Source organism: Cyprinus carpio, chromosome B14, assembly GCF_018340385.1.
Source record: "Cyprinus carpio isolate SPL01 chromosome B14, ASM1834038v1, whole genome shotgun sequence".
Lineage (NCBI taxonomy): Eukaryota > Metazoa > Chordata > Actinopteri > Cypriniformes > Cyprinidae > Cyprinus > Cyprinus carpio.
In genome coordinates, this window is record NC_056610.1 from 20,529,070 (window position 1) to 20,539,295 (window position 10,226).

General features: G+C 33.9%; 2 protein-coding genes across 2 annotated transcripts in view; both read left to right on the forward strand.

Annotated features, from left to right (window-relative positions):
- Nucleotides 1-490: 490 nt before the first annotated feature.
- Nucleotides 491-4,349, forward strand: zgc:92907 (uncharacterized protein LOC436733 homolog). The gene is made up of 4 exons (XM_019094253.2): nucleotides 491-690; nucleotides 850-1,012; nucleotides 3,755-3,893; nucleotides 4,014-4,349. The coding sequence occupies exons 1-4, from the start codon at nucleotides 610-612 to the stop codon at nucleotides 4,123-4,125; spliced, it is 495 nt and encodes a 164-aa protein (XP_018949798.1). The 5' UTR covers nucleotides 491-609; the 3' UTR covers nucleotides 4,126-4,349.
- Nucleotides 4,350-7,948: 3,599 nt separating this feature from the next.
- Nucleotides 7,949-10,226, forward strand: part of cb14hxorf65 (chromosome B14 CXorf65 homolog) — a 2,793-nt gene continuing 515 nt past the window's right edge. The window contains exons 1-5 of the mRNA XM_042737695.1: nucleotides 7,949-8,050; nucleotides 8,259-8,345; nucleotides 9,486-9,608; nucleotides 9,730-9,795; nucleotides 10,099-10,217. Of these exons, the coding sequence (XP_042593629.1) occupies nucleotides 8,026-8,050; nucleotides 8,259-8,345; nucleotides 9,486-9,608; nucleotides 9,730-9,795; nucleotides 10,099-10,217 (420 nt within the window). The 5' untranslated portion in view covers nucleotides 7,949-8,025. The remainder of the gene's footprint in view (nucleotides 8,051-8,258; nucleotides 8,346-9,485; nucleotides 9,609-9,729; nucleotides 9,796-10,098; nucleotides 10,218-10,226) is intronic.

Sequence of the window (10,226 nt, forward strand, 5' to 3'; positions counted from 1 at the left end):
TGACTGTGAACCTAAAGGATGCTGAAATGGTTTTTAATATGAAAGGCTCCAATAATTAAGTTGGTCATTGGAGTTGTGCAGTACAGTTTGAGCTTTTATATGACTTAGTTTAAGGACATAATTCTATGAAAATTATATTTAAAGTGAACACATAATTCTCCCCATGTCCACCTACAATAATTTAGATTTTTTTTTATAATAGAATATGATTTTCATATTTTTCTAAAAAGTGCAATGTTTACTGTAATATATGTGTAGGAATGGGTCACGTAGATTTAAATATTTATTATTATTATTTTTTTTTTTTTGCCAAACTCCAAAAAAAAAAAAAAAAGGAAAAAGAAGAAGAGGAAGGAGAGCAAAAAAATATAACTTTAGAGATAAATCCCACCATTGACAAGGCTTATAGTAAATACTTTGATACACCACTATATTCTGTTAAAATCATACACATGACCAGTAGGACTCTAGTAGGCCCGCAGGACTTTTATTTTGAAGTACGAAGTGTTAAGAGACCCTTCGTGTTTATATTTTCTTCACTGTTTCTTTTTTCTTTTTTGTTCACGTCTGTTTTCTGTAACATTTACTAAAGACTGTCACTCTGATATAATGAAAACTGTATTCGTAACTGTCGGGACGACGAGTTTTGATGATCTGATTGGCGCTGTGACTTCAGATGAATGCGTGAAGGTAAGAATGTCATCAATCGTGAGAACTGCAAAGGAAACGTAAGCTGAATGTCTCAAATACTTGTCGGCATTTGTGAGCTAGTTTAATAAGCAACAAGCCGTGAGGTTTTAAATATATCCTGGCTCACTTTAATGACCGTTTCCATGTTTCTGAATGAAGGCATTAATCGACCGTGGCTACACAGACGTGGTGCTTCAGGTTGGCAGAGGCTCAGTTGTTCCTGATCCAGACAGCTGTCCAGGACTGACACTTCAAGTGTTTCGTTTCAAAGACTCAATCGCCGAGGACATGAGACACTCAGATCTGGTCATCAGTCATGCTGGTGGGTTAGAGCTAACTTTGGACCAAACACTACACTAAATGCACTATGGCAAGCTGTTTTGACATTTAATCTATAAACCGCACTAATATCTAATTTAAGCCCCTTTCACACTGCGATTCAGGAAAATACACGGATAATGTGTCCCGGTGTTGTGCCCAATTTTGACCCCCTGCCAAATTATTACCCCCCTCGTTCAAATCGCTACTTGATTGCCTAATCCCAACCCCACCTCTAATCCTAACCCCTCCCCCAAACCTACTCCTAAACCTACCAATACTAGGGGGGTAATAATCTAGCAGGGTTACATAATTCTTCACAACACACGCAATTGTTCCCTGGTCGCTAGATTTTGCCCCTTTCACACTGCCAGTGATTTCCTGGAATATGTGGGTGTGTTCACACACAACCCGTAAAGGTCCCGTAATGACGCGTGACATCAGGATGTGACGTGTAATGCACGAGTCGAAAACACTAGACACCTTAACTTTCCTTTAAGCTGGTGAAAGATCTCAGCTTCAGCACGGATAGTGTGGAACTACTTGACCTCCGCTTCATTACAGTTTGCACCTATTTTTTTCGTCGCGAACATTGATCTGCCATCAAAACACCAGGTAAAAGAGACGCAAGATAACATGCGTCATCATTACGACACGGCATTGGTTCTGGCTTTTGTTCACACAGAGCTCGTTCCGGGACTGACCCCGGCAATGTTACTAGGTCCCCAACCCGGGATCAATCCCAGGACATGTTTGCGTTCACACAGAAGGTATTCCTGCAATGTTCCGGCAATTTTACGGGTCAAACGTGCAGTGTGAAAGGGGCTTTAATGTTACTAGTAGGGTAACACTTTAGAATAGGGAACACTTATTCACTATTAACTATGACTTTTCCCTTGTATTCATTCATTAGATACTAGTATTTATTCATTAGATACTAGTATTATTTTAGTGACTAGTAATTATTATATAGTTACTAGTAACCAAAATTTAAATTTTTGCCATTGACTTCTATGGGGATCCATCATTGAGATATCAACTATTCAGTTTTGACTAGTACGTATTCCACTAGTGACTAGTACTTAATTTTTATGTACTATTAGTTATTCGTTAGGTACTAGTACGTATTTTTTAGATACTAGTACTCATTCATTAGATACTAGTACTTATTAAATATACACTAGTACTTATTCATTAGATACTAGTACTTATTATTAGATACTAGTACTGATCCATTAGATATTAGTACTTTTTTTTAGATACTAGTACTTATTCATTAGGTACTATTGCTTATTTATTAGAAATTTATTAGGTACTATTGCTTATTTATTAGAAATTTATTAGGTACTATTGCTTATTCATTAGATACTAGTACTTATTATTAGATACTAGTACTGATCCATTAGATATTAGTACTTTTTTTTAGATACTAGTACTTATTCATTAGGTACTATTGCTTATTTATTAGAAATTTATTAGGTACTATTGCTTATTCATTAGATACTAGTACCTGTTAAATAGATACTAGTACTTATTCAATAGATACTAGTACACACTAGTACACATGCTAGTACTTATTCATAATGTTACTAGTAAGATTTTTTTATTTTACTAGTAATTTTTTTTAATTGAACTCTACTGTAGCCATTTGGACTAGTCATAACTTAAGACGAGTAAAAAAGCAGATCTGTCTAGTAAGATAAGAATTGTTACTAGTAGTAATAACAAAAGATACTAGTGTCTAATAAATAAGTACTAGTACCAATCAGATTCCACATGATAATACAATACATTAATATGCTGAATTAATTTGATTGTTAAGTAGGGCTAACTGGCTTTGTATGTCAGCCTATCTTGCTAATTGGTTATCATGAAAACACAATGAAAACAGTATCTAATAAATAAGCACTAGTATGGCTTATAGATTAAATGTTAAAACGGCTTTCCATAAAAACACTAATCATAAATGAATTTGATTGTTTTTGATGGAGGCAGATTAAGGAAAAGATCATCAGATAACAGATCAGTAGTTCATATACTGACGAAATATAAATATAAGATAATCAAATATTTATGTTTCCACTTTAAAATGTGTGATATATGCAATAATTGTGTCTGTAAAAAAATTCTCACCAGTTGGTGGCTGCAAGGTAGTACTATGGAGACACATGATATGTTTAATATTTGAGTAATTTTTTATATTTTTAAATAAATTAAATAATACATCTAACAGTGCGGTACTATAGTTTCCTGGGGGATACTAAATATTTAATAATATATACACATATTTAGAATATTATAATATAATTTTTTTTACAGTATATATTGGGTCTTTATACTTGGAAATATATAGATGCATTTTAAATTTTAGAATGGGAGGGTCCCTCGCATAATAATATTTGGGATCCATCATGGCATCTTAAAGATTAAAAAACACTGATCTGACATAATTTTGTTTGTTGTTGACTTTATAATAACCTACTTTTAGTTTTAGATCATAGGCCAGTTGCATAAACTTAGCCACTATGTTAAGACTTGAAAACTAGTTTGACCAACCAGCATTTACCCAAGGGGTAATGTGTTATTTTTAAAATTACAAGTAAACCAATCTGCCTTTTTTGTAACAGACTTAAAAAAATTAGGAACAATCTTGAATAAAAAAAAACTTGTGTCTTAATTTTTAAGACTAGTCGAGGTTTATGCAACCGGCCATTATATATCATAATATCTGCTCTATCCTAATCAGGAGCAGGAAGCTGTTTGGAAGCACTTGGAGCAAATAAACCTCTCCTCGTTGTGGTCAATGATAAATTAATGGACAACCACCAGCTGGAGCTCGCAAAGCAGCTGCAGGCAGATTCACATCTTATCTACTGCACTTGCAGGTTTGCTCTATGTGCATTCATTTTCTCAACTATGTTAGTGCTCAAGTTTATTGTTATGGTTAAATTGATATGCTAACTGCAAATGTTCATCTTTATGTGCTTTGTAACCCTTCATCACAGTACTCTGCCTCAGACTTTGAGGGATATGGATCTGTCTGCTTTGACAACCTACGTGCCTGGTCAACCGGAGAACTTCGCCAGCTTTTTAGATAAGGCCATTGGACTTGTTTGAGAGCTCTCTCTTGAACCGGGACGGTTACTGATGAGAATTTGAGCACAGGCTGAACCTGTTTTAATGAGAAAACCTGCATTGGACCCTCAGGAGTCGGGTGTTTGAGAAGAACTGGTTCTTACCTAACTAATAATTGACCTTCGAAGATAAATTCACTGAAGTGTATAATAATGGTATGGTGCATCTGTATTATGCAGTGCTGTCTTTTTTGACACATTATTTGTGTTAAATATGAAAAAAAAAAGTTATTTAACAATAGTAAATACACTTTAGTTAAACATTATTATTATTATTATTATTATTATTATTATTGTAAAATTTCAGATTACTGTGTTTGTTAATAAAAATGTTATTTTATACCTAATTTTGTTCTTTATAACTTTGTTCTATGCTTTGCAGTGTGACAAGGGCATTGTCTTGCATGAAAATTGTAGGCTGATTGGCAGATTGCAGGGAAGGTATTGCATGTTGCTGAAGGAGGTTCTGATAAACATTTGCATTCACTATGCCATGTATCTGTATAATTGTGTCTGTACTAGAGGCCCAACTCCTGTTGTAGAAAACTCCACCTTTCACTGGCTTCTATATGCACTTGGGCTTCAGTCTTTTCCCAGTTCCCTGGCAAGCAACTTCCAGCTGCAGGGTTGAACCGATTCCCCATTCAGAGCCTCCCGCATATCCTGCCTTCTCTTGCATCTGTCTTACATGGACGGCCAGCCTTTTTTTGGGGGACTTGAATGAATTACTGTCATTGTAAAGCTGCAGTATTCGAGAAATTACAGATTTGTAATGACAGTGCACTGGCTGAAAAGGTCATCCCTTTGGCCTTCATCTGGACAACCTCCTGTCACAGGGTTTCAGTCACTTAGAGCAGCCTGCCTTCTTGCAATCTCAGTGAAAATGAGAAAAATGTTACCAGTTAAATAGAGTTTGTCTTTTAATTGTGACCCTGTCTATGAAATCCAGGCTAAACTCTCAAAATCTAATTATGAGATAACAAGCATCAAAGTTTTATTTCAACCATTAATTTCACCATGATTTTAATCATTGACGTTGCATTACTCAGTTAATATTAAAGATATCAAGGTTACATTTTTATAGAATGTGTTTACCTTAGAAAATATCCAATCACAAAAAAATTACTTTAGCTGGGTTTTCACAGCCAGTGTCACAATTAGCTTAGAGCTATCGGTAAGTGTTCTCTAATTTTTATCAGAGTTATTTTTCTAATATCTCATTTAAGTTTTTTATACTGTGCTTCAGAATACAATTAATCTATGAAATGTGCTTAAAAAGCTGCCCTTCTACTCCTGATAGGATAAGTTCAAATAGGACTAATCCGTGACCTTGTAATTTAGCAAATTGTAGGTTGTTCTCTAATTGTGATCTCATCTCTGTGTGTGTGTGTGTGTGTGTACTGTATGTATATATATATTATATATATATATATATATATATATATATATATATATATACATACATACAGTATACATACTGTATATATACACAGTATACATATAGTTTGTTTGTTTGTTTTTTGTAAGATTTCTACTTAATCCCTCACAAGACTGTCCAGAATACATAATGGAGCACAGTTACACTGTAGGCTGCAGAATTCCTCTCAAAAACTCTGATCTGAGGTTTACACAATTTTCTACAAATGTATCCACTGAAAGAAACCACACTTTTTCAAAAACTTTTGATTCCCTCAAGAGAAAAGTTAAGAAAACTTATTTACAACATTTCAATTGTCTGTCAAAGAATGCTTGTGAATCTACACCACATTTTCAAAAAATTGAGATTAGCAGGTTTTTTTTTTTTTTGTAGTTGTTTGTTACAGTAGAAAAATGTAATACTAGAACTATTATAATAACTATAATACAAAATATTTTCATTTCAAATAAATGCTTTCTCTGGTGAGCTTTCTATTTATCAAAGAATCCTGACAAAACTGATCACCGTTTCCACAAAAATATTAAGCTGCACAGCCGTTATCAACATCTATAATAATAATTAATGTTTCTTGAGCAGCAAATCAGCATATTAGAATGATTACTGAAGGATCATGTGACACTGAAGATTTTGCATCACAGAAATAAATTACATTTTAAAATATATTAAAAAAGGATTTCATAATAAAATTGTTTTCCTGTTTCTGATCAAATAAATGAAGCCCTGTGTGCATGAGAGACTTCTTTTAAAGACTTTTCCAAACTCTTACCAAACATTGAATTATTCATTTTATTATTTTATTTCTCTCTTTATGTTTTTGATTATCGGTTAGTCATAGCACTCTTTTGCCAAATATTTTTCATATGACCAACAGGCCATTATTCCAGGAAACAGATTTCAGCTGTGCTACAGTAGTTCTAGATGTCTTCTATCACTCCACAGTCTCCTTCTTCTTGCATGATAAAATAATTTTAACTCAAATCAATATTTTATGTCCGCTTAATTATTTATTTGGTAAATAACCATGTAATAATTGAGTACATTAAGTTCCTCATTACCCTATTATGATTTTTGTAATAATGACTCTAACTGATGATAAATTATCCCATATTGTATTAGATATATTTAATACATCTGTTGTATATTATCAGACATGATTAATTCCTTCCAAACCAGTAGCTCATTTGTTTGTGTTTGTACATATATTTGTTTAGTGCAGATAAACCCACCCTATAACCTCTCAGTGGTGTGAAATAAGCAGGATGGCCCACTTTCACTGCAATCGAACAGAAGTTCCCCCCTCCCAAAAAACTGTGTAGTCTGTATGGTGCGCAACCAGAAAGACACAAGACAGGTGAGACAAGAGATGTCATATTATGATCATTTTGCATTCAAACTGCCAACTGTCTCATCTTTATCTCTCTTTTGCTCCAAGTCCTCAAATGTGACAGGAATGTCATACAGTCTGTCTCAGGTCTCACAGAACAAGGCCTATGGTTTTCCAAGTGTTGCTGATGTCTGTGGTGCTTTAGATCTCTGGAGTGACCCGGTGGTGAGACACTGCTAACACATAGTGAGGGACATGGATGGATTTGCTCTCATTTGTCTTCTTACAGTTTTTTCCCCATCATGTTTCTGTGTTATGTAGGGAACAGCAGACAAGGCAGGTGGCATTGTTTTTATGGTGTTCTGTCAGTCCTTCTGCTGTTTACACTGGTTTGATGTTGTGCTAAAAGTGAGAGGTGAGAGATGTATAAAGACTTAAACATAAAGATATAAAAGTTTTTCACTAAGACTTGTTTTATTTATATATTACAGATGTTATTAAAGATGATTTTATTGCAATAATATAATGTAATCAGGGTTTCTTCAGGTCTTAAAAAGACGACCTTCCACAATTAGGTCTTAAATATGAGAAGAAATGGCATTAAATGTTGCATTCACTACAAAAAATATAATATATTAAATGATAATATTATATTATAATATTTTTCTCTGTATTTTTGTCTTTTTTTTAATTAGTTTAAATATCTAAACATAAAATTAAGGTGATTAATAAGAAAATTTTCATTTTGGGATTGAGTAACCCTTTAAAAATAATGACAGAGTTTGATACAAATACATTAAAAATTCACTTCAAAATGCTTGACAGCTTTCATTTGTAAGGTATGTACATAATGATTAATAAAACTGCTATTTCATTTTAGTAACAATGGATGAAAAGGTAATAAAACTTTTGATTGTGCATATTATACTTCTGTTGTACTTTCTTGCCCTAGTTTAAAATGTGTTTTTCCTCATCTGATTCCATGTCATTGTGACATCACAGTCTCGATGATTATGTTACTCTTTGTCTGCAGTGTCACTAATTTCTTATCCCGGCTACAGCAGGCAGCATCTTAAAAACCGAACAGCAGCCAGTGAGGTGTCAAGTTCTTCTCTGCCGCAATGTTTATTTACATTAAACATGGAGGTAAGGATCTCAGTCATGTCTTTAATTTGAAAATGAATTAAACTGCTTAAACATCAATGCAATAGGCTATACGCATTCTATGTTTAGATTTATATACAGCTTAGTAACTGACAAAATGTGCTATCTGTGTGCTTAAACAAATTTTTCTGTTTTATCTCTTTATGTAAATGACAAGAAGCTGATGTCAATGTGATGTTTGTGTATTTAGATAATAACCAGTTCCTAGTTAACACCAACTGTCCAACCGTTGTCCTCATGGAATACATAAAAACCAGGTTGGGACTTGCTGAGTCAGGTAAGTACAGCTTTCTCAAGGGTATTTTTCATACATCAGGAGGATATGTGGACAATCATAAGCACATAATCAGTCAAATTTAGTTCTTTAGAACTTTTAAGGATATACTTCCAGTCATTCAGTGTTGTCCATGTGCTTCTGTCAATCAAATTCTGGATATTCAACGTCAAAGAAATTACTTTTATCACTGTAAGGTCTGGTTTACACAGAACACATTTTTCAGTTCCACACATGAAAAAATACTAAAGTAATTTATGGTAAATTGTATTATACTGTATATATTATAGTATTTACAACACTTTGTTAATGAATGCTACAGCATACTGTAGTATTAACTATAGTTAACTGATAAACTGTAATAAATACTGTAGTATTTAGTGTTTACTACAGTGTATTGTAGTATAATATAGCCTATAGTTGTAGAAAACTTAATACAGTATTGAGTAAAGTAATTTGTTTATATTACAGGAGTTTTACCACTGCAACTATAAAATTACCACAACAAATTAATTCAAGTACTTTACTATAGTATGGTTCAAAAACACTATAGTATTTCTATTTACTATAAATGACTATAGTATTTTTTTCATGTGGGTTACAGCGTTTTTCGCTTAAACTGACATGTTTTGACCGATGCTCTCACGTTTTTCACAGCGTCCTCCTTATTACTGATTTCAAGACTTGGTGTTGTTTTTTTCCCCCCAATTCCAGTCAAAAACGAGTTCTATCTGAATGGCCCCTAAGGGTATCTTAAAGTAGCTCAGGCAGGTCGTTGCATGCTCTAGAGATCTCAGGTCAGACCCGGCGTGACCTCTGCGCAGGAGGTCACGGATCTCAAGCGTTAATATTTCACACTCTCTCTTAGCACATACTCCTACAGCAGTGTCTGATTACATCTGGGGTATGTAGTAAGGAACGTTACCTGGGATCAGCCCATCACTAATGGAGAACTCATTACCACTGTCATTAACACTGTCCTTCTCCCTAATGCATCAGTGCGTGCAAAAATGTTGCAAAGAGACCGTAAACACGTATTATATGACAGTTTTGACACGTGTTTGAAACAATATCCCTAAAGGTTACTCATCCAAATCTGTCTGTGTGTGTGTGTGTGTGTGTGTGTGTGTATGTATGTTTCAGAGCTTATAGACCTGTGTGATGAACGAGGAGTGCTGAAATTCCTCTTCCTGCCCCAGAATTCACAGCAATCTGCTCGTGGACTGCTAAAGGCTAAAGAGTCATTCATTGTTTGCATTATTAAGCGTGAGTTTGAGTTGGTCCCTTGATATTTATTAATAAGCTGAAGCTTATTGTTTCTATATAGTTTGACACAGTAAAGGCAAATGCAAGGAAATGGTCAAGGGTTTTTCATGTGTGTTTACAGGTAGATCTGATGGGGCTTATAATTCTGTCACATCACTGTTATCCGGTGTTGACCCTGCTGTAATAGGTGCCTTTGCTTGTACACTACAATAAATTAGTTTATTTGCAAAAACAGAGAACTCCGTTTTTTTAAATGTTCAGAAATCATGTTTTTTATTATGTTGTAATGTTTTATTGTGTTAGTTAGCTGTGTTTTTTAGTTATTTTTGCTTAATCAAAAAAATCCAACTGCAGCTTGATTGAGATTAATTGGAATGCACAATGAAAAACATGATTTTTTAAAATTATTAAAAATAGAGTTAGCTGTTTTCATATATAATATTTTGTTGTTGTTACTATTATTAAGTTAATTAATTTCTATGTCTTCCAGAGACCCTGCAGACTCAGATTGACAATCTTGAGAAAACTCGTCTGAAGCAGCTTCATATTGTGGAGACTCGTATGACTTCATCAGAGGAAATCAATGCTCAGACTCTGTCCACTAAAACTGTAAGTCCT